Source organism: Haliaeetus albicilla, chromosome 9 (assembly GCF_947461875.1).
Source record: "Haliaeetus albicilla chromosome 9, bHalAlb1.1, whole genome shotgun sequence".
Lineage (NCBI taxonomy): Eukaryota > Metazoa > Chordata > Aves > Accipitriformes > Accipitridae > Haliaeetus > Haliaeetus albicilla.
The window spans coordinates 6,107,313-6,131,990 of NC_091491.1; the positions used below are offsets into that span (position 1 = coordinate 6,107,313).

The 24,678-nt window shown below is 57.8% G+C and overlaps 5 protein-coding genes across 7 annotated transcripts; 3 read left to right on the forward strand and 2 right to left on the reverse strand.

The window, feature by feature from the left end:
- The first annotated feature begins 47 nt into the window (after window positions 1-47).
- VTN (vitronectin) lies at window positions 48-5,651 on the forward strand. The gene is made up of 9 exons (XM_069791246.1): window positions 48-252; window positions 2,068-2,217; window positions 2,701-2,820; window positions 3,122-3,442; window positions 3,549-3,688; window positions 3,962-4,118; window positions 4,242-4,391; window positions 4,979-5,251; window positions 5,454-5,651. Exons 2-9 carry the CDS (start codon window positions 2,157-2,159, stop codon window positions 5,570-5,572), a joined length of 1,341 nt encoding a protein of 446 aa, XP_069647347.1. The 5' UTR covers window positions 48-252; window positions 2,068-2,156; the 3' UTR covers window positions 5,573-5,651.
- Window positions 4,660-12,145, reverse strand: KIF12 (kinesin family member 12). Its single transcript, XM_069791255.1, is given in 18 exon segments — window positions 4,660-5,855; window positions 6,034-6,170; window positions 6,290-6,426; window positions 6,504-6,587; window positions 6,695-6,878; window positions 7,065-7,345; window positions 7,426-7,530; window positions 7,655-7,773; window positions 7,863-8,154; window positions 8,156-8,331; window positions 8,546-8,681; window positions 8,768-8,902; window positions 9,040-9,115; window positions 9,288-9,409; window positions 9,496-9,574; window positions 9,710-9,775; window positions 11,673-11,757; window positions 12,117-12,145. Coding segments are annotated over 14 exon segments (2,142 nt in total). The 5' UTR covers window positions 9,320-9,409; window positions 9,496-9,574; window positions 9,710-9,775; window positions 11,673-11,757; window positions 12,117-12,145; the 3' UTR covers window positions 4,660-5,607.
- SEBOX (SEBOX homeobox) lies at window positions 10,756-13,630 on the forward strand. The gene is made up of 2 exons (XM_069791254.1): window positions 10,756-11,076; window positions 11,230-13,630. The coding sequence occupies exons 1-2, from the start codon at window positions 10,798-10,800 to the stop codon at window positions 11,476-11,478; spliced, it is 528 nt and encodes a 175-aa protein (XP_069647355.1). The 5' UTR covers window positions 10,756-10,797; the 3' UTR covers window positions 11,479-13,630.
- On the reverse strand, window positions 12,523-15,267 carry TMEM199 (transmembrane protein 199). 3 transcript variants are annotated; one of them, XM_069791253.1, is made up of 6 exons: window positions 15,024-15,265; window positions 14,874-14,947; window positions 14,707-14,796; window positions 13,467-13,550; window positions 13,079-13,191; window positions 12,523-12,964 (listed from the first exon to the last, which is right to left on the reverse strand). In XM_069791253.1, exons 1-6 carry the CDS (start codon window positions 15,193-15,195, stop codon window positions 12,946-12,948), a joined length of 552 nt encoding a protein of 183 aa, XP_069647354.1. In that variant the 5' UTR covers window positions 15,196-15,265; the 3' UTR covers window positions 12,523-12,945. The 3 variants fall into 3 exon arrangements, with proteins under 3 accessions (XP_069647354.1, XP_069647353.1, XP_069647351.1); XM_069791252.1 differs by having other exon boundaries at window positions 13,514-13,550; window positions 15,024-15,254; XM_069791250.1 differs by having other exon boundaries at window positions 12,523-13,191; window positions 13,514-13,550; window positions 15,024-15,267.
- Window positions 15,268-15,314: 47 nt separating this feature from the next.
- On the forward strand, window positions 15,315-23,347 carry POLDIP2 (DNA polymerase delta interacting protein 2). Its single transcript, XM_069791249.1, has 11 exons — window positions 15,315-15,532; window positions 16,019-16,100; window positions 16,793-16,890; window positions 17,731-17,827; window positions 18,297-18,372; window positions 18,974-19,081; window positions 19,315-19,451; window positions 20,472-20,498; window positions 20,684-20,809; window positions 21,214-21,293; window positions 22,874-23,347. The coding sequence occupies exons 1-11, from the start codon at window positions 15,363-15,365 to the stop codon at window positions 22,986-22,988; spliced, it is 1,116 nt and encodes a 371-aa protein (XP_069647350.1). The 5' UTR covers window positions 15,315-15,362; the 3' UTR covers window positions 22,989-23,347.
- The last annotated feature ends 1,331 nt before the right edge of the window (window positions 23,348-24,678 follow it).

A 24,678-nucleotide genomic window follows, 5' to 3' on the forward strand; every position in this document is an offset into this window, starting at 1 on the left:
AATGCTTTGGACGCTTCTTGTCTGTGTTGGGAGGAGCAGCTTAAATCCTTGGCTCCAAAACCAGGTTGTTGCCAGCTCAGACTGAGACTTAAATTCAAGTTGATGTTTTGATGCGACAGAGTCGCTTTTAATCCTCTCTGAATCCACTACGCAGGGACAGACAGAGGAAAGGGACATTAGCTCATAGCAAAGGACAGTAAACAAGGCATCCTGAGCAGCACAGGACGGCAGGAGAGGCTCAGCACAGAACCGGTAAGGATTTTCCTGATAAATTATTATTAAGCAGGGGTAATGATATGGGCTATAGCAGTGCAGCACAGCAGAGGGGTTTGCTACCTTGGAGGAGGCTGCTGCCTGGGGAGAGCAGGATTCAAACCATTCCCTTAGGCTTGTCCTGACAAGCCCAGAGAGCTGCGCTTTGCTTAGTTTTGCTTTGCTTTATTTTTTGAGAGGGGTTTCCAGCACCAGCAGCCTGACCTCTGGGAATGGCAGAGATTCCCAGCCTTGCCCCGGAGGATCAGCCCCATCGCCTGAGCTCTCCTCCTCCTCGCTGGCTCTGCTCAGCCCTTGGCTGCAAGGTCTCCCCAGGGCCCTGTTACCCCAACCAGCCCCTCTCCTGGCATCTCCTCCTGCCATGCTTTGAGCACAGCAGCCAGGGAAGGGCTCACCGAGGCTTCGTGGGTCTGCGGTTGCTGGTGGTCAGGACCCTGGAGCAGCAGGAGGGAGCTTTGTCTCAGCAGATCAGCAAAAGCAGCTCAGACATTGCCCAGCCCTTCTTCCCCCAGCCTTCCCACAAGCCTGCACCCTCTCAGGGCACTTGTCCCCCGTGTTTGATTCAACAGGGATGGGATGAAGCTTTAGTGCAACGCTGGGCTGGTGCTTGCACCCGGGGATGCTGCCAGCCCCACTATAGCTGAGGCCAGGGGGCAAGGAGGGGGGTGACAGGGCTGCAGGAGAAGTCCTGCCCCAACAGTCCATGTCTGGTGGCTGCCCTCGGCTCACCAGGGCTTTCCAAGTGGAAATGCCTTTCTCACCACCAAATCAAAGCTCTTTCCAGCAAGGGTGGGAGCGGCCAATGCCGGGAACTGCCTGTGTCCGAGCCGGCAGAGGCGAGGCCTCTGGAGAAGCGGGCACCCTGCTCCTGTTCTCTCCCTGACTATTCCATCACTTATTAAAGCCCAGAGCTTCGCTGCTCCTGCCCCGGGGCTGGGACAGACCTCATGGATTTCCTGCCCCAGCAGTGCCACGGCAGTGGAGGCAGTCAGAGGCAGTAGCTCTGTAGCCTCGTGTGTGTTTGCTCCTTGCCCCTCATTAAATAAACATCCCAGAGTTATCAAGAGCTGCCAAAAGAGCTGAATCAACATTAATTAGTAACCAAAAAGATTGGTCAGAAAGGGAATGATGGGAGCAAAATACACAGGCTGTTGTTTGTCTACAGTAGTGAAAGTGCAGAGGGCTCCTGCTCTCCTTCCCTCCAGGCTTCTCACCTCTGGCCCCTGGTCCCCCACGCACGGAGGTGGCATCTGCCCCATCCACAGCCACCCTGCCTTCAGGCTCCCCAGGTCTGCTCCCAGCCTTGCTGACACTGAGAAAGCCGAAATCCCAAGAACAAGTCCTCCAAAACGGTGACATTTTGGGCAAGCAGAAGCCCGGGACTTTTCCTTTTGCCCTCTGAGCATCGCTCCCCCATCCCCTCTCGTTAGGGTTTTTGTCTTGCCAAGACCAGGCTGGGAAAGGGCCTGCCCTTGAGACAGAGGCTGGGAGCTTTAATACCATGAGGTTTGCTATGAAATAAGAGTGGCAGGACCTCAAAACTGGTTCCTGGCTCTGGCCTGCTGTGCCCTCCAGCTCTCTGAACCAGTGCCCAACCTGCACCCGGACTGGGAAGGCTCTGGCAGCAAAGGCACAGCTGGTGGCTCTCGGAGCTGCCTGCACGCGTGGGGAGCCCTGTCCCCCCCAAACGCACCCGGCTTGATACGGACTGCAGGGTATGCTGGGTGGGAGAACGTCTCTGCCCCTTTTCCCCTGCTCTGACCTTGGCCTGTTTGTTTTCTCCCGCTGGGGCAGGCTGAGCAAACAGTGGATGCGAGGGACCCGGCCGCAGCTGCGCTCCAGCCCGCACAGTCGCAGGAGAGCTGCGCTCCCGGCCGCCCAGGATGAGGCTGCTCTTCCCTGCCCTTGTGCTGGCCCTGCTCGCCGCTGCCCGTGCTGCTGAAGGTGAGCCGGAGCCGGCCAGCCCTGTGCTGGCTGCCTCCAGCTTGCAGTCAGGGTGGGGATGGAGTGAGTGCGGCTCTGGGGCTAATGGAGGGGCTGGGGAGGGTGAGGAGGGGACAAGGTGGTGGCTGTGGCCACTGGCCACGTTGGCTACACCTTGCAGCGTGGGGAGAAAGCAAGCAGGCAGCACAGGGGTATACGTGGTGCCTGGGCAAATCCCTGGCCGTCCTACAGCTGGACTGCCAGCGTGGAGCTGGGACCCCGGCATAGCCTGGTGCATGGCTCCCATCCCAGCAGGACCTGGGTGGGAGTGGGGAGAGGTCCTGCTGTAGCCCCTGGTGATGGGGTTGACCATGGAGAGTTGGGGTCCCCCCAGCTGGGACGTGCCCATGTTTGCTTTCACCCCTGCAGCTGGGCTGGGGGGGAGGCACCGGCCCCACTGCCCACCCACATTATTCCTCCCGTGCTGGCGGGTGGCTTTTGCAGATTCCTGTGCAGGCCGCTGCGAGGATGGCTTCGACGCACGGCGTAAGTGCCAGTGTGACACTCTCTGCGTGTACTACCAGAGCTGCTGCAGCGACTACTCCACCGTCTGCAAAGCCAAAGGTACTGGTCCTGCAGCCGCCCTCCCGCTGGGGCAGGGGCTGCCGGGCTGGCCGTGGGTGCCTGATACTGCAGGGGCTCGGAGGGGTCCGTGCTGGGTCAGGTCTGCACCCACCTGTGTCCACAGAGCCAGGATTTGGTGCTCATGGTGCTGCAGCACCAGGGATTTTTGGCAGCTGGCTCGCTGCTGCCTGCGGCATGGGGTCCATGCAAATCTGTATTGCCTGGGAGCAAGCGGCTCCTGCACCCAGACCCTGTGGGAGACGCTCAGGGCTCTCCCGGACCAACCTGCTCCCTCCCACAGTGACCCGGGGAGACGTGTTTGCCTTGCCGGAGGATGACTACCTCGACTACAACCTCACCGTCGACCTTGGCACTGTAGCGGGTACCGAGGTGGCCCCCACAGAACTGCCCACGTCCCTGTTGCCGGCGCAGACCACACCAGAGAGCGAGCTGGACCTGGACCCCAAGGAGATGCTGACGGAGGTGCCTGTACAGGTGGTGCCCACCACACTGGATGGGCTTGGGGAGCACAACCCCGTGGAGGACCCCGAGGAGCTGTGCAGCAGGAAACCTTTTGATGCCTTCACTGACCTGAAGAACGGTTCCCTTTATGCTTTCCGAGGTACCTCGGGGACCTTTCCTGGGCACATGGGACATGCTGCCGCACCGTCACCCTGTGCCGGCAGTTGCAGTCCCTCCTGCCGCTCTCACCTCCCCTCTCTTCCCAGGGAAGTACTTCTATGAGCTGGACGAGAAAAGCGTGCGGCCCGGCTACCCCAAGCTCATCAGCGACGTCTGGGGCATCGAGGGCCCCATCGACGCAGCCTTCACACGCATCAACTGCCAGGGCAAGACTTACCTGTTCAAGGTGGGCAAGAGCCTGACTGCAGGGCTCGGGGTGCTCCTGGGGTGGCCGGTACAGCCCCCCAACCCACCCTGGCCTCACCCTGGCACCCTCCATGCACGCACACACACAGTGGCTGCCAGATATCTCCAAATCCCTGCGGCTGTCCAGGGCCCCAGGCAGGCACAGCCTCACCACAGGGCTTCCCAGCGTCTACTCGCTCCTCTGGGCAGACCAGCGCCTGGGGAATGCTGCACCCAGTTCCCTGACCCCCCCTCTGTCCCACACCCCCCCCAGGGCAGTCAGTACTGGCGCTTTGATGACGGAGCCCTGGACCCCGGGTACCCACGCGACATCTCTGAGGGCTTTGAAGGCATCCCGAACGACATCGACGCGGCCTTCGCCCTCCCTGCGCACAGCTACCACGGCAATGAGAGAGTCTATTTCTTCAAGGGTAAGGGCAGCTGTGCAGCCCGGACAGAACCTGGCACCAGCAACCGTGGGCAGGACACCCCTCCAACTACTGCTCCCCCTCGAGTATGTGTCCCCCACTAATGCCCCGCGCATCTTCTCCTAGACAAGTACTACTGGTCCTACGACTTTGCCCACCAGCCCACGCAGGCTGACTGTGAGAAGTCCTCCCCCTCCGCTGTGTTCAACCACTATGCCTTCATGAACCGGGACAGCTGGGAGGACCTCTTCCATGTCCTCTTTGGTGGCAGGATGAGTAAGGGCTGGGCCAACGCCGGGGAAAAGGGCTGGCGGGTGCCCACATTGATGGGGTGCGAGGGGTGCAGACACCCAGGGAGGAGGGAGCGATGCCTGGAAGTGCAGGCAGGCTGGATGATCCCCCATGCTGGGCAGGAGCCCGGGCTTTGCACAGGAACCCCCCCCCAGGCCACAGCTGCATCTCCCACAGCATCCCAAATCCCACCTTCTGCAGCCCTTATGCCCCACGCTACCGAGCCCATCACCAGCCACCTCGCACCACAGCGTCGCTGCTGGGGAGTGTTTATTCCCACTGGAGCTGGAGATGCCACAGGAAAACCCCAGCCCCAGGAAAGAGAAATGAAAGATGGAGAGGAGGAGAAGGGGCGTCAGCAGCACAGGGCTGATCCCAGACAAGGGTTGGGTGATGGGCTGCTCCCAGCTCTGCCTGGCCCATGTCCCTGTCACACATCCCAGCCAGGCTGGGATCCTTTGGAGCATCCCTGTGGGTCTCGGAGCAGGTGCTGGGGGGCTGCCTGTGGGGCTGGGCTCAGCTCACCCCCAGACGTTGCTGCCCCTCTCACTCACCCTCTGCCTCTTTGCCAGTCGGGGCGAGCAGCCCACGGTACATCAGCAAAGACTGGCGGGGGGTGCCCAGCCGGCTGGACGCTGCCATGGCCGGCAGGATCTACGTGGCCTCCCAGCAGCCCCGGAGAAGGAAGTCTCGCCGCCAGCGCAAGAGGTACAAGAGCCATCGGTCACTGAATTTGGGTTTCTGGGGCTGGCTGCAAAACGACTCCGACTCTGCAGGTGTCGAAAGCGACTGGCTGTCGGGCTCCCAGTGTGAGACCCTCCAGAGCGTCTACTTCTTTGTAGGAGGTGAGTGTGGGGCAGCAGGATCTGGGAGAGATGCAGAACCAGGGCTGCCGGGGCAGGGGGAGGTCTCCTCTCGCTCCGTGATGTCCCTGAGCTCTGGGATGCAGTGGGAACCTTCCCAGCCCAGGGCTGGCAGCGAGGGCTGGCAGCTCCCCGCAGCTCTGCCCTGTGGGCAGTCCTGACAGCCATCTCCCCTTCCTCCCAGACAAATACTACCGTGTCAACCTGCGCACCAAGCGCGTGGACCTGGTGCAGCCCCGCTACCCCCGCTCCATCGCCCAGTACTGGCTGGACTGCCCGCAGCCCGGGGAGGAGAGCACCTGAGAGGGCTCCTCCAGAGCCGCCCAGCGGCACAGACCCTAGCTAGACAGAAATAAACTGTGAGTGCCGTGCAGGCTGGAGAGCCCCGTCTGTCCGTCCATCCATCCGTCCCACGGTCTGCGCGGTCCTTGTAGTCTGAGATCGCCGTGCCCCCGAGAGCTGTGGTTGTCCCCCCAGGTATAACAACTGTGCGTGGGCTGTGCCAGATCCCTGCTGCTGGCCTGGTTCACGGCGCAGCTGCGGGTCCTCAGATCTGCTCCGCCAGCCACTCCGGTGCCTCTTCCCACTGGAGGAGAGGGACGGTGCCGGCGGCTGCCAGCCAGGAGCCAGCAGGGTCAGGTCTCCAGCATCCCCGGGATCAGGTCCACAGCCCCATGCATGAGCAGCTGGGCTCCGGCTGGGTGCCCATTCCCGAGGGACCCCATCTGAGGCACTGCCTGGCTCCCCCCCGCTGCCCTGCTCACCTCTTGGCTCTGGCGATCCCGGCCACGGCGGTGCTGAAGGAATGACCCTTCCCTCAGGGCTGGGATGGCGCTCGGGACCTGGCAGCTCCCGGGGGAGTGGGTGCCGCTGAGATGAGCTCCTGCTCCTGCCCCGGCTCCTGCCGTGAGGACACATGAATAAACCCTGACCCGCTGCCCCCCCCCCCCCCCGTAACCCTAGGGGCTTCCTGAGCTGCAGCTGATGCCCAGGGGGGTGGCCTCAGGCCCCGGCTCTCACCGCTTCCCCTGGTGCGGCTGCGGGTGCCCGGGGAGCTGATGGGAGCTGGGAAAAACCGTGTCCTCCTGGCCGGGCGGCAGGATGCCAGCGTTTCCCTCGGGTAGGACCGGTTGTGGCACGGGGGGTCCTGGCAGCACCTGGAGGGTGAGCAGAGCAGTCAGGCTGCTGTGCCACGCTGTGCCACCCTGCTCCGAAGAGACCCCCGGGGCCATACCTGGGACACGATGGCATCGGCCGGTCCAGGGCAGCAGTGAGGGCACCCCGGGCAGCTGGGGCGGCCAGAGGTGGGAGGCAGCTTCTGGAAGAGGGGATAGCAGCGGGTGGGTGGTTGGTGCATCCTCACCCTGCCGCAGGCACAACCTCGCACGAGGACGCCTGTGGAGCCTGGGGACCCCCCACGCTCACCGGCAGCCGGGGGCCGGAGGCGGGTGTCATGTCAGGCTGCCGGAGCCTCGCAGGGTGGCCAGGGGGGACACGGGGGGTGCGGGCACTCTGGAGCGGGGGCTGGCTGTCACAGGAGCTGCGGGTGGTTCTGCAGGATGGGCCAGCTGGGATGTCACCGCTGGGGTCTGGGGACAGCCAGGGCTGCCTGGGGAGCAGCGAGGGAGCAGGGCAGGGCACTGGCAGCCTCCGAGGAACCTCCGAGCCCTGCCCGGCCCCAGGGAGTCCCTAGGAGAGGCTGGCTGACACAGGGTGCTGCCCGGCCGGGGGCTCTGGCTGCCGCACCGGTCCCTTGAGCCCCTGCTTATGGGTCCTGTGCATGCCCCCCCCATACCTCAGCTGCTCGTTCTCCACCACAAAGTCCCGCAGGAGGCCGTAGAGGCTGGGCCAGGCTGGGGCTCCCTCCTGCCCTTCGAGAGGGGAGCGATGCAGCCCTGCGGGCCCGTACCTGCCTCCCCAGCCTGGCCGTGCCCCCGTCCTTGTGGGTGTCCCAGGGACCTCCATGCTCCTTGTCGGCACCCTCGGCAGGCACAGCTGCTGGCGCAGGGAGAGGTTTTCCAGCTGCAGGGCATGGATTTCTTCCTCCAAGGTTTGCAGCAGCTTCTCCCGGGACACCTGGGAGCGCAAGGCGGGTGGTTCAGGGGGGTCCCAGCAGTGGGGCAAAGCACCCTACCCGCAGCCCCTGCCTGCTATACCCTGTTGGCCAGGGGCCTGGTGGTGACCCTCCGGGCACGGCTGGCGTAGTGCAGTGTGCTCAGCGTCTCCGAGAGGCAGCGTGAGGATGGGGAGATGCAGGCAACCTGCCGACGAGGAAGAGCTGCAGGTGAGCTGCCAGCCAGAGGGTCACCCGTTCCCCTCCACGGGGCAAGACCCTGGGCCCCTGCCGCTTTGTGCACCGCTGCCCAGCCTCCTCCATGCGCGTACCATCAGGGTGATGCCTGAGCCGCCCAGGGAGCGGGCCAGCAGCCGAGTGAGCTTGCTGTCCCGGTAAGGGATGTGCATCCGCTTCCCTCGGGGTTTGGCCAACAGAGAGATGCAGTGTCCTGTCAGAGAATGAGCCACAGAGGGTGCAACAGGGTTCTGATGGGGACCAGCAGCTTGTGCTCCCATGGGGGGGTCCTCCGACTCTTACCCAGTGCCAGGAGGCTGCGGTTGATGTTGTTGGCCTCCACGGAGAGCTCCCCAGTGGAACCGGTCTCCTTCACCCGCTCGCTGCCAGCCAGGTCCACGAAGCACAGTGTGCCCTGCTTGCTGGGGCAGGCGCTGGGCTGGGGGACCAGTATTGGGGGAGTGATGCTCTGGCCCCCCTCATACCTTCCCTGTGGCCCACCGCAGTGTCCCAACCCCTCCGTCTGGGATCTGGCTCCCTGCTGCTTACCCCACCAATGCATTCTTGGGGAGGAGGATGTGATCCCCCCACCCTGGGGCTGTCTGCACCCCCAAGAAGAGCCCCGGTGTCCATCCCCCCCAAGCCCTCCCCCCTGTGCCCAGTGTAGGACACACGCTCACAGCCCGGCTGCGGATGTGGATGGTCAGAAGAGCGTGGCTGCGGCTCGAGTGCCTGTTGAGGGCATGTGCCGAGGTCCGTCGTCTCTGGGATCCTGCCAAGGGAGGATTGAGAACTGCAGGAGGGCACGACGGCCCATGCCTTGGCACAGCACCCACTGCCCACCCCCTGCCAGACACGAGCCTGCCTGGGCTCTGCGGCAGGATGGGGAGCTGCCCCTCTTGGCTGCCATCGGAGCCCCACACCAGGTCCGGCACCCCCCAAACATGCCCCTCCGTGGCCCCAGCCCCGCACCCGTGGCTCAGCACCTTGCAGGAGCAGGTCAGCGATGGCCTCCAGGCTGTCAAAGTCCACGCTGAGCTGGTTCTCCACGTAGAAGCCGCAGGTTTTGCTCCACCGCAGAGGCAGGGCACATGGTGGCCCAGGGCTCAGCAGGTCCCGGACCTGGGGGTACAGCGGAGGGGAGGCACTGGGGAGAGGGGGCACGGGGTGCCAGCAGGGTCCGGCTGCACGGCCAGGCAGGCACTTACCTGCTCGTTGTAGATCTCCAGGTAGGAGGCACTGAGAGCCAGATCAGAGCCACAGCTTCGGCTCTGCTCCAGAAGGCAGGCGAAGGACCTCTGCATCAGCCCCAGCAGCCCCGGGGCCGCTGGCCGGCTCTCGCTCTGTAGAGATGCAGGGAGGATGAGCAGTCACGCTGCTTTGGCACCCACCTCCTCCCACCGCCCCAGCACCCATGACCAGGTGAGAAGAACCTGTCCCACCATCAGGATCAGGTCAGGCAGTGGGGATGGCTTTGTACCTGGGTGAGGGGCCCCATCAGGGTGTAGGTCTTTCCCGAGCCAGTCTGCCCAAAGGCAAAGACAGTGCAGGAGAAGCTGGGGAAGATGCTGAGCCTCAGGCATGGCCCCAGGTGGTGACACAGGGATGCCACCTCCCGGCACGGCCCCGGCAATGCAGACCTGCCAGTAAGGCCTGGACTGGTGCAGCGCAGCGGGCACGGGGTGAGCCAGGGGGCTGGGGTGCATGGGGGGTCTTGCCGGGACTCACCCGTCTATCGCCAGCTCCACCAGCTGCCTCATCCCGCTGCCTTCGAACACGGCCTCCTGCGAGGCTCCTGCGTCGAACACGGCGCTGAACCCGAAGGTGACATCGTGCCTGGCTGCGCTCACCTGGGCACAGGGATGACGGTGGCTCAGGCGGTGCCGCAGCCCCCCCCTCCCCCCCCCGACCCCTCCAGTGGGGAGGTGGCACTTACGTGGACGGTGCCATCACCGAGGCTGTGCACAACCCGCCGGTCTCCTCGCCGCGTCTCTGTGCAGGTAAGCGGCCGGACCCTAATGGCAGAGGGGAGTGGATGGGGGCACAAAGGTATTGCTGCAAGGGGACCCCCCGGGGAGCCCTGCTATGCCCCTGCCCTGGGCAGGAGGGTCCCCAGCGCGTCCCCGAGCCCTTTGCGTCCCCTCCCTTACCTCAGCACCACTCTCAGGCGTGTATCTCTGCCCACCACAGGGCCCGCTTGCTTCTCTCCGGGGCTCCTTTGGGGAACAGAGGGCAGTGGGGTGGTGGGTGCCCCCCAGCTGGGGCACCTGCCCACGGGCACCCCAAGGGCTGGGTAGAGGGGCCCATGGTCGCACTGTGCCCGTGCCATCCTCCACTCCCCGCTGTGCCCTGGGGCCTGGCAGGGAACAGAGCGCAACTTCCCCCCATGTCCCCGCAGAGGGACCGTCCTGTTCCCCCCCCCAGCCTTTCTGGGGTGCCAGCCCCCCGCCGGCTGTATCGGCCGGGCGGTCGCTGCCGAGGCCCTGCCTGCCACAGTCCTGCGGTGGCCTCCATCCCCTCCGGCTCCCTGCGGACTTACGGTCTCTCCTGGCCCCATGGGAGCGTTTTAGGCCGTGTGCCCGACTGGGGTTCCCACTCCTGCTCTCCCTCCGGCTCCATTCACCCCCCCTCCCCAGCACCCCTCGCTCAGGGTGCCCGCAGCACCCGGCCGGTCCTGGCGGGAGCCACCGCCAGCCAGCCTGGGCTGCCCCGCACAACAGGTACCACCGCTCCGGTTAAACATTGACCGGTGCCAGCCCCGTGGGAGAGCGGCCACTGCACGGTGGGGGACGAGGCGGGGCGGGGGGGGGGGGAGGCAGGCGGTGACACCTCGGCCCTGGGAGCCGGGGAGGGGGTGCAGGGAGCCCCGGACTCCTGCACTTGCTGGGGGTCCCCGACCCACTGGCCCCCGGCCCCCCCTCCCGAGCCCTGGGATCCTCACCGGGCCCACCGTGCCTGGACGGTGGGGTGGGATGGGGTGGGGGGAGACCAGTACGGGCAGCTGGTGGGATTACTGGTCCCCGGGGATGCTGGGGGAGACCGTCGCCGGAGCGGCCGGAGGGGTTTCGGGGTGCTGCCGTCGGGGGGCGCGGAGCGGGGACCGGCCCCGGGAGCCGCCGGGGAAGGACGGGGGGGGGCAGCACCGCCCGCTCGGGGCGGTCCCAGCCCGCCGGGGTCGGGGGGGGGGGCCGGAATAAAAGCCGGGGCTGCGGCGGCGGGGCCGGGGGAGCCGGGCAGGATGAGCGCGGCCCCGGGCGCCTCCCGCACCCCCCAGCCGTTGCTCCGCTTCCCCGACGGGGCGGGCGGACCGGGCGGCGGGCGGGCGGTGGGGGGAGGCCGCGCCCCGGGGCCGTGCCCCTGCCCCTGCCCCGGGGGGCCTCGGAAGAGGCGGAGGACCACCTTTAGCCGGGGGCAGCTGTCGGAGCTGGAGCGGGCCTTTGCCGCCGTCCCCTACCCGGACATCGCCACCCGGGAGCGCCTGGCCGAGCTCACCCAGCTGCCCGAGGCCAAGATCCAGGTGAGAGCCGAAAGGACATTCCCCCTCCTCCTCCTCCGTCCTTCCTCCCGGGGCCGGGACCCCCCCACCTCTTCCGTGGGGCTGCCCGGTCCGGCTGCCACCGGTGTCTGACGGTCGTGCTGCCCCCCCGCTCCCCGACCCTGCCCGGCCCAGGTCTGGTTCCAGAACCGTCGCGCCCGCAGGATCCGCAGCGCCAAACCGGAGCCGCCGCCGCTACCGCCGCTGCCACCGCCCGGGGAACGGGGTTCCCCCGCTGCACCCCCCGACGGCACCACCCCGGGACCGGCCCCTGCCCTGCCTCCGCCGGGAGCCCGCAGCCCCGCTCGGGGCCTCCCCACCTCGCTGGGCTCCATCTCCGACCTCATCTACAGTGCAGCCATCACCAACCTGGGCGAGCCGTAGCCGTGGCGGGGACCCCCCCCCCCAGCACCGAGGACCCCCCCGGCTTAGCGCCACGATTTCATTAGGGTGTGGAATTACTGCCGGTCCCGAAGGTCCTGAGGATGTCATCCAATATCCTAAATGCCGGTGCGGCCATGGCGGGGCCAGCTCCCCATCAGCCCCCTAATACCGACTAATCTTTCAGAAAAAAATACCTTAATCTGAGGCCGTATCCGCAGATGATTGTGGCGTGGCCGCCCCTAATCCGCAGGCACGTTCGCAGGTGCTGGCAGATCCCCCCTGTATCGGATATTAAAGCGTGTTTGCAGAGGGGCTTAGCTGCCATCAGAGCATTAATCACCGTGTCTGGCCCTGGCAGGGTGCCCACCCGGCAGGTGTCCGGGTCCACAGGGCCCGGCAGTGCCAGCCTCGGCATCCCCTCCCCACCGGGGATGCACCGAGCTGGCTCTGCTCTGCTCCGTGGCACCCAAGAAGCCCCCGGGCTCTGCGTTGAGGTGCTTCCCCTCCCCTGGGGGGGAAGCTGGGCACCCTTTGGCAGGGGAGGTAGAGAGCCACGCACCCCTCGCTGTCCCGTCTGCCGGCGGGGGCCCTGCCGCATCCCGCGGCACGGGCAGGCAGCTACGGCTCGTGCTCCTCACCCAGGCACCGACAGCCACAGGGCTGCGGGTCAGGAGATGTGGCAGCCCCTGCGTGAGGACGCTGTATGAGCTACGTGGAGCTGAGCTGCTGCAGACAAAGCCGAACTGGGTGCCAACCACAACGTGGCTGTGCCGGATGCCATCATCTTCCTGACTGGAGGCGGAAAGTGCTCGCCCCCAAACACGAGCTGGGTCGGGTGCTGCCATCCGAGTCACAAGGGAATGACGCTCCCCCAAAAGCGCGTGAGGGAGCAGGCAGTAGCAGTGAGGGCAGGCAAAGGGAGGTTTTGGCAGGAGCAGGATGCGGGATGCAGAGGGAGAGGGAAGATTCACAGCTCTCTGCAGTGTCTTTTAGATGCCAGGTCGGCATTCTGCATAACAACAGACGTCTCCCATCAGGAAGGAAGAAGGTTGCAAACACACAATGTTATTTATTTCCAGAATAAAAGGACAGCAGCTTCGCAGGAGAACGGGAACGGTGGGAGCTAATGCCCCTCTCTGTGTTGGGGTGGTGAGAGTCCACAGCTGTCCCCTCTTCTGTTGTGCAGTTGCAGGATTTTTAATCCACGATTCATTTCAGGAACGTTAAGGAGTGGGAAGCAAAGGACGAGGCCTGAGGAATGCAGCAGCCTTCCCGGTAGCAGCAGCAGGTACAAACAGATGGTAGAAGATAAATCTGCTCCAAATTAACGACTCCTCGGGAGGGCGAAAGCCTCCAGCATGAGGGCTGCAGTTCACAGGGACGCGTGCGATTATAGTTTCCCAAGGTCCCCTTCAAGGGTCCGCACCATTACATACAGTTCAGCCAGGCCAACCACTGAGGCCACAATTACCGCTGACAGGACACGCTGGGGACACAAAAAGAGAGATAAGTGATGCTGCACGTGCGGTTGAGCTGCCGCTCCTGCCTGGCCAGCCCAGAGCGTGCCACAAGTGTGCTCCAAGGCTGCAGGCTCACTCACCGCTGCGGTCTCCACGAAGACGTACTGGCTGCCCAGGTACGTGCAGGCGAAGGCAGCCGCCACAGTGACAATGAAGTTGAATATGGTGATGACAACGGCTTTAACAGAGCGAACTGGAGAGAAGGGGAAAGATGATTGTGCTTTTAGGTAAGGCTTGGAGAGTAGGGCTGGGGACAAGCTGTAATCCTGTGGCTGCCTCAGCTGGGCTACAGGAATACTTGAGGATTCACATGCGTTATGCCTCCAAAAATATTTATAAGAAGGACCAACAGGCTGCTCCTTTACTCGAGGAACACTTTTGTGCATTAAAACCTTCCAGTGAGATATTTGGAGAGGGAAGGGCTGCCTAATGTCAACAGCTAGCGATGTGATGGTTCCTGTGACTGACCTGTAAGTACGCACTGCCAGGCATCAGCAGGACAGGCAGCCACTCACCTTGCCTCCCAAATTCAGCCAACGTCCCATTCATCTCCTAAAAGAAGGGATTAAAACAACTTGTGATTGGTTGTATTTTAATATTAACTGCATAATAAAAGCAATGCCAATGCCCTATCTTGTCCCCAAGACTAAGAAGTTCTGAGGGGGGGGCCCTGGCAGTGGTCGGGTGGGCTGCGGGCGTTTCTCTGGGTTTTTGCTTGTGTTCTGATTCAAGGATGTTGAGAGGGGATCATTTCTTATCAAAGCACTTCCCAGAGTGTGAGTGTTTTCTTGCATGTGGGTTCTCTGCTGCAGGTTTGTCTTTAGTAGAGACACTAAAGGGTCTCACCTTGTCCTCCGTGTTCAGGCAGCTGGCAAGAACTAAATGTTGTAAAGCTCTGCAGGCTCTTTGTCAAACTGCACGTCGTTACACAATTTCAAACACCAGATACTAGGCAGGGGGAGGCAGGGAAGAACGTGATGAGCACACAGATACGGGAATACTCCTCTACTTCTCCACTGTTTGAAAGGAGCATTGCTGTCACTACCCAGCTCTGCTAAAACCACTCTGTTTCAGATGAAGTGGCTAAGCTTGACAGAGAGAAAAGATCTTCCCACAGGAGTTAACACAACAAGAGGATACGTGCAGGGTCTTAAATGCACAGGGATGCCGGATACAGTGTGAGGGAGGGGTAGCAGGATGGGATCACAAGGAATGCCAGCAGGACGGGATGCTGGCTTGTCCAAACGGTCACCGTGCCAAAAGATCTCAGCTCTTCCTGGGAAAGAACGAGTGCCCAAACATTACCCTGTTTTTTCAGCTTTTACCTTGGCAGGAATGATCTCATTTTAAAACTATGAGGAAAATCTAGCCATTCAGAAAAAGGCAGCACAGATACTCCCAGTAAAACATTTACTGTAGGTGCTCAGTCTCCCAGATCAAAACCCGAGATCTTTGGCATGGTGAGCTGTTCTATAAGTCAGCATCTCTTCTACTTCACCATCCTGATAGCCCTGTCCTACCTCTGCCCTCAACACCATACCTGTTGTCCCCGTGCATTTACAGCGTGCGCTCCTCAAGTCCCTGCCCGCATTCCCTCTGTGCTGCACTCACTCTAAGGGGCAAATTTCCTTTGCTATCTGTCAGGTTGCTAACGGCCGCTCTTTTGAGGAATGTATCCTGACAGCAGGCGACGCAGTAGGCCCCTCACCTGGCCGGTGATGTTGCGGGTCATTCGCCGGTACTCCTCGTTGGCCAGCTTGGCTTTTATCCGCTCCAGCCGGGCCACCAGCTCGGGGTTCTGGGGGAAGAGCAGAGCCACCGTGAGGGCCGGCAGCCGCCATCGTCCCCCGCGGCCCACGCCCGGCCCTCACCTACCCGCGGCGGCACCGGCACTTCGGGCAGGTCGATCTCGCTGCCTTCCAGGAGCTCGTGTAGGTACAACGGGGACCCTACGGGTGGGGGACGCGACGGTTAACGGCGGTCCGGCCGGTCGCGGCCCGTCGCGCCAGGGGCGGCGCGGCCTACCTGCCTCCCGCAGCGCGGCGTGCAGCCTCCGCAGCAGGCTGAAGGCCACCAGGGCGCCTTCGGAGGCCAGCGCCGCCTCCAGCTCGGCCCGCAGACCGGCGGGCAGCCCCGCCAGCTCGCTGCCTTCCACCGCCTGCCGCAGCCGCCTCCCGGCCCGCACCGCCGACGCCATCTTGCCCGGCCGCCGTCGCCTAGGCGACGCGGAGCGCCATAGAGCGCGACGGCGGGCTAGAGCGGCGCCGCCCGCCCCCGCGGGGGCCGCCGGGAAGCGGAGGTTGGGCGGAAGGGCAAGGCGCGGTGCATTGTGGGCTGCGCGGCGGGGTCGGGCCCGGCCGCGGGATGTCGGGCTGCGCGGCGCGGCGGTACGTGGCGGCGGCCCTGAGCCGGTGCCGAGCCCGTGGGCTGCCGCTCTGGGAACCGGCCCCGGCCCGTGGGCTGCGGCCCTTGGGCGCGGGGGGAGCCGCGGCCGTCCCGTTGCTGCTGCCGCCGAGGCGGCACCTCTCGTCGCGGTGAGGCCTGTGGGGACGGGGGGGCTGGGCCCGGGGGGGGGGCGGTTTAGGGGTGTGGAGGGGCTGTCGGGGGGGTTGGGGGTTGTTTGCGGTGGGGAGGTGGGGTTAGGGGCTCTGAGGGGGTGTTTGGGGTGGGTGTGGGGGGGGCTGTTGGTCATTGGGGGAAGACTGGGAAGGAGTTGGGGGGCTGTCGGGGTGGCTGGGGTAGGGATGGGGAGGGGAGATTGGGCTAAAGGGGCAGCTGGGCAGGGGGGTGTCCAGGGCGGTTGGGAAAAGGGAGATTGGCAAAGGGGTGGGGGGCATGGAAGGGTTTGGGGGACAGGGCACTGTAGTGCATAGCGGGGCCCCCGGGGGGGCTGTGTGGTGTCCGAGGGAGGTGCGAGGCTTCCAGCCTGGCCAGCGCCTGGGGCTTGGGTGCTGTGTGCCACCTGGCCCAGGGGCTGGTTCAGCCCCTGCACACTCACCAAACTACCTCTCTGCTCCTAGAAACCGTCCGGAGGGCAAAGTGCTGGAGACCGTGGGGGTGTTTGAGGCACCGAAGCAGCACGGCAAATACGAGACGGGACAGGTAAGCAATTCTGGGGAGCGGAGCTGACCCTGCAGGCCTGTTCCACAGAGATCAGGTAGCTGAGTGATTTACCCATAAGGAGGCTGCTGCATTGTAGTAGAGGGCCAGAAGTTTCACAGTTCAGTGCTCCTTGTCTCTGCTGTGTCTGCAGTTTGTCAGTCATCTGACAGTAGCAAGTTGATAAGAATCTGCAGCATAACACAACTGTTCCTACAATGGCATTTGCTCCTCTGGCCTTATTTAAGGGTTTTGTCCCTCTAGGAACAGAAGAGACAATCACTGAATTTGAGAAATAAGAACTAAAGTTGTCATTTCTGTGCTTGTGCCGTGGAGATCTGTTTCCGTGTTCCGCGGTGTCTCCTGTGCTGGTCTCCTTTCTGCACTTCTGCTGTTCTATTACTTTATTACTGGTTTAGTCATTCACTTTTATGGGTAGAGATGACATGAATTTCTTCTCTCATCCCAGACTGCTTGTGTTCCCTCTTTGTTTCTGCTCTGGGTTTGCACAGTGGTGATTCTCTCTGTATTTCCATCCCATGCATTGATACACTTTGTAAATGTTTCTAGTTTTACCTCAGTTGACAGGTTTTTTAAATACTATCAGAAAAGGGCTTTTGGCTTCATGTTTTCTGTTGTGTCTAAGTTGATTAAAGCTTGCTGTGTATTCAAATGCAATTACTTGTTCCTTTCAGCTATTTCTTCACAGTGTGTTTGGCTATCGAGGAATAGTCCTGTTTCCCTGGCAAGCCAGGCTTTATGATCGAGATGTGGCTTCTCCTGTTGCAGAAAAGTAAGGATATGTTCTGGTGTATATGCTGTTGTACTGCTACATTTACATTTTGTATTGAGTTTCCTGGCTGGGGTAAACAAGTCCTTAAGGAGCACGATGGTATGGGTCTGTTTTGCATGAACGTAAACTAGAAGAGAGGTGCTTAAAGAAGAGACATTGCATGAGTATTAATTTTGTGTTAATTAGAGACAGGATGGAAGTATGAAGGGTGAGAGTGTACATGAAGGAAATAAAAAAATGCCAGCAGCATGATTTTTTTTTTTTTTAAATTATAAAAAAGCAGCTTTGTGTTTTCCTTTTTTAGTTAGGTCTAGGCTCCTGTGTTAAAATTGCAGGCTGCTGCTTCTGTAGATTGCCAGTGAGTTGGATTTGTCAGCTGCCAGCTGACAGGTTCAACCGACTAGGCCAAGTTCATCCTTCTTGTGAACTGAGTCACTGTTCACTTCTTTCCCTCTTCCATCCATTTTCCCCCGGCCTACGTTGGAGGTGTGCTGGGCGAGTGTGCATGTGGAGTCGGGAAGGAATGAGGAGTAAGCAGAGAGAGAATCAGAGGGCAGTAGAAATACCTACCCCAAACAGGAGACTGGACTGAGCAGACAGAAATTCTGAGTTGTCTGAAAACAGGGCTGTTGTGCCTGTGACAAACACTGTTGATTGTCATCTTGGCTCATCTGTCGTTGTGTGGGTGGCTGACATGAGTTTAATTTGGATGAAACTGAATGATTACAGACTGCGAAATGTATTTAAAAAAAAATCATTGTTTATGCATGTGCTTGGTCCTGGTAACAACAGTTTGCTGCCATCCTGTGCTTGAGCTCAGTGTTCTGCTTTTCTTTTTAGAAGCGAGAACGCGGCAGGCCATGGTTCCAAAGAGGTCAAGGGCAAAACGCACACTTACTATCAGGTGCTAATAGATGCCCGGGATTGTCCACATATAGTAAGTAACCAATAATCTTGGTATTGAAACTCAAATATCTTCTCTCTGAATGGTTCAGATGGACAGGCACTGGAAGAAAATGGCTCTGATGGCTAACTTGGTTGTTTAGAATTTTAGGACAAATTTGTTCTTCAAGTCATATTCTCCCTGAGAAATATAATCTGGAATGTCATATGACTGTTTTCTGGATCATGTTTCCCTTTTCCAACCTCACTTCCTTATCCTGTTGGCATTCCTATTCTGTTGCACGCAGGTCCTTATGAATGTGGGTTGCAGCACTGAAAATGCTCTTCGCTTGTTTGAGTGGAGAATTAGTCTAGAGGAGTTAAAAGGAGAGATGTTCTGAAGTGAATTGGTTAAATAAAATAAACATTACACACTTTAGAAACCACAATAGTAAACTGAAATATGACTGGAAACTGGCCCACGACAATCCACACAGAAAAACATAAACCTTCCTTTTTCTCAGTCCCAGAGATCACAGACAGAAGCAGTGACGTTCCTGGCAAATCACGATGACAGCAGAGCCCTCTATGCCATACCAGGTGAGTAAAATGCACCTATACCCTCTGTGGAGATGTGGGTTGTCACAAGGTGAGGTCAGAAGAGTCACCAACAGTCAGCTTCTGCCAGTGAAGCAGCAGTTCCTACAGGACATTACTGTAGTGGATCTGTCTGTGCTTTAGGGCTGTGCTAGAAACAACAGAATGACTAAAGTACATGACTCCCTTTTGGATGGATGGAAGTTGGGCAGACTCTGATCAGACATAAGCATGCCTACTTTGTGCTCTTGAGACATAGATCCCATACGCATACCCTGTTGCATATGGGCTATTCTACTTTATTACCAAGACAGCTAGATGTCTTCTTGTCCTTTGCATTTCCTGCCCAAAGTCCTTTTGTGGCAGTGCAGTCACTTCCCAGGCAGCGTGACTTTATCAGAGAAATCATTCTATGGAAAAATCTCACTGAAGAACACTGCCAAAGGTTATTACTGCCCTGTTTTCCTCCATGCTTGCTTTCTTGGCTACTGCTGCCAAAATCCTTTTCTTCACGTCTCAGTAGTGTGATCCATTTCTCCGTCAGGACAATTCTGAGCTGCTCTTCACTGGGGAAGTTCAGTGGCTTTTGGGGTTTCTTTTTCAGGTTTAGACTATGTAAGCCATGAAGATATCCTTCCCTACAGCTCCACTGATCAAGTGCCCATCCAGCATGAGCTCTTTGAGAGGTTTCTCATGTACGACCAAACAAAAGGTAATTTCTGGCTTCAGAGGGAACTCTTCAGAGCCAGATGCTTGAGGTACTCTGTAACAAGTACCCAGAACCCATCGTCTTAGATGCGGTGTAAAAATTGTGGTCTGGTTTGGGTTTTGTTACAGTAAAGCCTCCTTTAAATTATTTTTGTAACGATGTGAAAGGAGTTGCTTTGAGAGGAGAGCACTCTGGATACAGTCTCCTCATAAACTCTCATCTTTCCCTCCCCACAGTTCCACCTTTTGTAGCAAGGGATACACTGTGTGCATGGCAGGAGAAGAACCACCCCTGGCTAGAGCTTTCTGATGTACACCGAGAAACCACAGAGAACATCCGTGTCACAGTCATCCCCTTCTATATGGGCATGAGGGTAGGTCTGTGTTGCATGTCGCTGTGTTAGTTCTGCGATCTGCTTAACTTGCATGTTTTTCTAAGACCAGTTTACTGACTGAAGGTACTTTCTGCTTACTGGAGAAATGACTTTTTAATCACAGTTGCGATTTCATTGTCACAATATCCAGCAGAGGTATGAACATGAAACTTGTCATACATTTTTGGAGAACAGCTCCTGCACGTTGGCTTTTGCTTGTTGTTTGTAGGATGGGAAATACCCTCTGCTGTTCTGCAGAACTCTGTTAGCAAGATATTTAGGAAAGCTTGTGAATTGATCCTTTACTGCCTCAGTCACAGATGGGTGTGTGTGTAAGGGGGCCCCAAGGCCATCTGCCCTGTAATAACAGACATATCTGTTATCCTGCCCAGTGATGAGGTGCTGTGGGTATCTACCCCTGTTTCCTGGCTCTAATGTGGGTTAGAGGGTTGGCTAAAGCCTTCTGGATTTAGCTGATAACGATTTGCTCTTTATAGTGTAAGAACTTCATGTGGACCATCCAAAATAATGAGGCTCCGATAGACTTCTGAGTGGGAGGGCTGGGAATTACCGCAGCAGTTTGATTTCCAAGTCCAGACGAGCACAGCTGCTGGGGAGTCTGCGCCGTGGCAGGTGGACGTTTTGGTGTGCAATTGCAACTTCTGTGGAGCCCAACTGATGCTTGTCCTAACCTTGTCAGAAAAACAGGTGCCCGAAGGCAATGAAACGGGTGTTTCTAGATCTGTAGAAAGTGCGTAATTAACATGGAGATCAACCCTCCGTAGTCACAAGATCCTTGCAAATCTCCCACCTCATGATTACATGTCTAGAGCAGAGCCAGTGCCAGGCGGTAACTGATGGACTGCTTCGGAGAGCAGCTGTCTTTGTGCTCATGTGAGTTGTCTGCGTCAATCTGGCATGGAGCAAGAGCCCCTCTGCTTGTGCTGTGCTGCCAGCTGAAGAGGTTTTGGCGCTGAGCGTTGAAGGGCAGCTGCTAAAGTCTTTTGTTTCTCTTGACAGGAAGCCCAGAATTCCCATGTCTACTGGGTAAGTGCCTTTTGTTTCACGAAGCAGCTAAAGGGAAGGAGTTTATTTGCTGTGGCATCATTGCTGTGTGATAAGCTCTGAGGGAGAGTAGCCCTTGCCTGGCAACTGTTTCCCAGTATTGGCTATGGGTTATCAACTGTTCGCAGCCGATTCCAGTTTGTGATAACAGCCTTTCTTCTGTCCAGTGGCGCTACTGTATTCGCTTGGAGAACCTTGACAGCGAAGTGGTACAACTCCGAGAACGGCACTGGAGGATATTTAGCTTGTCTGGCACCTTGGAAACGGTCAGGGGCCGTGGTGTTGTAGGAAGGGTAAGTATCGTGTAGCTTCTCTTGGGAAGTGCAGCCCTTTGCTGTAGTCCTCTTGCTTGGGTTGATTTGCCAGTAAATTGCTTAGTGGGCAGTAGAAGTAGATGGAATAGGAAACTGGTAATGAAAAAAATCACATAAGCTTTTCATCTGAACTGAAACTTCACACCGAGTATTAGAGAATGATCCTAAATGACTGGTAATGGGAAAACTGGAAAAATACATGATTCTGGCATTACTCGCTGGGTGAGTTGTTTGCTGTGTAATTGGTAGCGATGCTCAGGTGTGGACTCTCTGACTTTCTTCTCACTATGTGAATACAAAATATAAACTTCCTGTTGATGCCTGTCTGTAAGGAATGTTAAGATCCGTCGCTGATGCAGAGTGGTCTCTTCTTGTCTTCTCAGGAGCCAGTTTTATCCAAAGAACAGCCGGCATTTCAGTACAGCAGTCACGTCTCCCTGCAGGCATCCAGTGGTCACATGTGGTAAGAAGCACTTACTACTGCAGTAGTGATTTAGATATAGGACCCCACAGCGCTGAGCTGGGACGCAGTTTGCAGTCTGGAGTTATGGCTGAAAGGTGGGTGGAATTGGACTGGACAGGACGGGACATACTTGATAGTTAAAATTTTTATGAGCTTCTCTATAGCAGTATCGCAGTTAGTGAGAAGACGATCTATTGATTCTCTGCACCAAGAGAGGTTCCAGGCTAATTTATCCTTCTTCTGTGGTCTATGCTAGACTGGATTTGCAAAGACACGAAGTGATTCTCTTGTCATCTTCTGCTGTACTCAGTTTCTGTCCCTTTCAGTCCTTGGTGCAAGAGGCAAGGCTTCATGCTGGTGTTTCCCTAGGCAGCAGGGATGCGTGAACTGGTATCCTCTCTTTGGAGAGGTCTGGGCTTTGATTCTATCCCTGTGTGAAGCTGTGCGGTTCTGTTTCCATGAGGAATTGGCACGTGGGGTTATTCCCAGTTTAGGCCAGATAAGGCCTTCAGCCTAACTGGTGTTGCAAGTCCCCCCTTCCATAACTGCAGCTAGGAAAGTGCTCAGCTGAGTTGTTGTTTTGCTGTGCCGCAGGGTTCAAGCAGTTTCCCTCTGTTTGCATTTCAGATGGGTTAGCACATTTAGTGTCATCTCTGTGTGAACAAGAAATGCACGGGCACCTCTTGCCTGCTCTATGAAAGGTCTTTCTAGCTTGCATTTTTTGAGTAAATCTGTTTCGGAGTTAAGCTGCATTGGAACTGCCTTTGAGTTAGGAAAAGCAAGAGAGCAGCTCTTTGCCCGTAGGACATACCCTTGTTTTCCACGTTAATGCGTTTTGAATTGCCTGAATGCATGTCCTGGGGAATAGAACCAGCTTGTTTAGTAGTTTTTCACTTTCTGTCTGCCTCCTGAAGAGAAAGAGACAAAGGTTCTGCAGCTCAGAAGCTGCTCAGTTTGACTTCTGGTGTTCGATTGTGTCCTCTCCATCATGAGAACCTGTTAGTTTATCTCCACGATCCTCTTGCCTGTGTCGTGTTCTGCAGTACGTTTGTCTGTAGTTCAGGGCAGTAAAAAAATTATTTGTTGTACAGGGACAGGCAGATTCAGTTCTGAAATACCCTTTCTGAAATGCAAAGCAGAAACTATTCCAAATTACATCTGTGATGGGATTTCGTGTTGTTGCAGACTTCTTAACCAGTGGAGCTTCTGCCAAGAAATATGAATCTGAGTTTATGTGTAATCGGTTTGTAAAAATAGCTTGGATGGTTCTGTCTCCTGTGGGGTGGGAATTAGGTAAACACTGCCGCAGATGCGTGGAGGGCGCTTACCTCCTGGAGGCTCCAATCATGACATCTTTGTTCAGGAAATGTATATTAGAGATGTGATGTAAACTGCCCAGGAGTCTTCCAATAAATGAGTCATCTTGGCAGGCAGATGTACTTGCTGCTGGATGGGCCTTGCAAATGCAGCCCTGGAGTCCCTGTGCAGGATATGGAAGAGCTCGTGTCTTACCTTCTAGCTGATGATTCCCAGCTGTGTTCGTCCCTGGCCTCTGCATGATCTCTGCCATTATTTTGCAGGGGTACTTTTCGATTTGAGAGGCCTGATGGCTCCCACTTTGATGTCCGAATCCCACCCTTTTCTCTGGAAAGCAACAAAGATGAGAAGACCCCCCCCTCCGGCCTTCACTGGTAGAGCAGACCGAGTGCTGAGACCCACAGAGACCTGTGTGTGTTGTAGACCTTTGCCTCCCCATTATGCTGCAGCCAAGAACATGGAGCTTTTAAACATTTTAAACCATTTTTGTTTTAACTGTTGTCTAATGGGGAGGCTTTTTTGAACTTTAATACTGGCTCTCTCGGGCTGCTTGTAAACATAAGCTGTGTTCTAGTTAACCCTTCCCTTTGTGGCACCTGCTGGGCTTGGAGCTGGGGGATGTAGATCTGTGCTGCTGCAGAAGATTGGCCCCCTCAGCAGGCCTGGACCCTTTCCAATGTGTTGTGAATTCTCTGCAATGTGAGGTTTCTCTAATAAACTGGCCCTTCCAGTTGCAACCAGTCTTCCTTTATAAACCAAGGCCTAGGCTTTGCAACCAGCCTGCCCCGGCTTGTGCTCCCCCTTGTCCACATGCAAAGTGGAGTCAGCCCGGATTTCTCACTGCTTCAGAAGGCAGCAGTGATGCTGGTTTAGGGAGCAGGAATGTGAGCTCAGCCTTCCTGCAATGCAGCTGCTTTCTGGGATTAGCCAGGGAGCTTCACTCCTCATTGCACAGCTTGTCTGGGCTGTGTGCTGGAGTGATGCGAAGCCTGTTTTGTCAGAGAGCACAGAGGGGGGAAGGTGGGTTGGCAGGTGGTGCTGAGCAGGCTGCCATGGTGTCTTGTGTGTGTAAAGCACTCGGCTTTGTGTTGTGATGGTACAGGAGAGCTGAAGAGGGCCCTCCCCCTGCAAGGGCTTGCCTTACTACAGGGATCTGCATCCCAACTGCTGGAGGATACTTCCCTGTTCACGCTGCAGCTGTAACCGTATTTCCCTGGTAGTTTCTGCTTTGGCAGGAAGAGCTTGTTTTAACCTGCAGTGCTGTCAGCCACAGAGAGGTGGTGCTTGGTTTTCTGCTCCTGCTTGCTCAGCTTGATGGGTTGTGATATTTTGGTAGTCTGTGCGGAGGGCCCTGCAGAACTGCACAGGTCAGCAAAATACCTGTAAGCTTAGGATGTATGCATTTGTGGGAATTTCGCTTTTACATGCGACGGGCCTGGTCCGCAGTGCAAATCAGGTGTTAGCTCTTTTTACAAGCCAGAGCGGCTCTCAGCAGCGCTGAGGATTGCAGAGATCTGGAGAGATGTCAGCCCCCATGGTGGGACCCTTCTGGCTGTCTCTGGGTTTCCAGACTTCTGGGTGACTCGTGGGGGCAGACATAGTTGACTTTGTGATAGGAACCCTAGGCAGAAAGTTTCAAACCTTGCTCCTTTCCCTGGTCTTGCTTAAATGACAAGGTATAACTAACTCACAGGACTTGTTTTTCTTGATTTAGAAGATTCCTAGTTATTCCCTCTTCCTCTGAGTCCTCTCTGAGCAGCCACTTCATATTTGGCTCTGCAAGGCAGTGCTGTGGCAGTGCTACGGGCCATCTCGGCTGATGGACAAACAGCCTTCAGAAACGACAGCGGGAGAGACTTTGCATGCTGTCTCGCAGCCAGTGTATACCTGTATAGAGAGACTTAATTACTACTGCTTAAACAGTGTTTTTCTGTCACCGGTCTCTTAATTTTGTGTCTTCCTTCCTATCAGGTAGGACATGCTATCTACATTGCTTTTAGAGTTGAAAGGTTTAGACAACCAGCCTGCTTTTAGGGGTAGAAAAGGATCTGTAAAGAACAGCCCATGG

Bases quoted from the DNA above. Each gene is read 5' to 3' on its own strand.
- VTN (XM_069791246.1), top strand. From the start codon at position 2,157: ATGAGGCTGCTCTTCCCTGCCCTTGTGCTGGCCCTGCTCGCCGCTGCC. The intron at 2,218-2,700 runs GTGAGCCGGAGC...TGGCTTTTGCAG, and splicing joins CGCTGCCCGTGCTGCTGAAG to ATTCCTGTGCAGGCCGCTGC. The intron at 3,689-3,961 runs GTGGGCAAGAGC...CACCCCCCCCAG, and splicing joins GCAAGACTTACCTGTTCAAG to GGCAGTCAGTACTGGCGCTT.
- SEBOX (XM_069791254.1), top strand. From the start codon at position 10,798: ATGAGCGCGGCCCCGGGCGCCTCCCGCACCCCCCAGCCGTTGCTCCGC. The intron at 11,077-11,229 runs GTGAGAGCCGAA...TGCCCGGCCCAG, and splicing joins TGCCCGAGGCCAAGATCCAG to GTCTGGTTCCAGAACCGTCG.
- TMEM199 (XM_069791250.1), bottom strand. From the start codon at position 15,195: ATGGCGTCGGCGGTGCGGGCCGGGAGGCGGCTGCGGCAGGCGGTGGAA. The intron at 14,797-14,873 runs GTAGGTGAGGGC...CTCTTCCCCCAG, and splicing joins AAGTGCCGGTGCCGCCGCGG to AACCCCGAGCTGGTGGCCCG. The intron at 13,192-13,513 runs GTGAGTGGCTGC...CCTTCTCTCCAG, and splicing joins GGCTGAATTTGGGAGGCAAG to TTCGCTCTGTTAAAGCCGTT.
- POLDIP2 (XM_069791249.1), top strand. From the start codon at position 15,363: ATGTCGGGCTGCGCGGCGCGGCGGTACGTGGCGGCGGCCCTGAGCCGG. The intron at 19,082-19,314 runs GTAATTTCTGGC...CCCTCCCCACAG, and splicing joins CATGTACGACCAAACAAAAG to TTCCACCTTTTGTAGCAAGG. The intron at 20,810-21,213 runs GTAAGTATCGTG...TTGTCTTCTCAG, and splicing joins GCCGTGGTGTTGTAGGAAGG to GAGCCAGTTTTATCCAAAGA.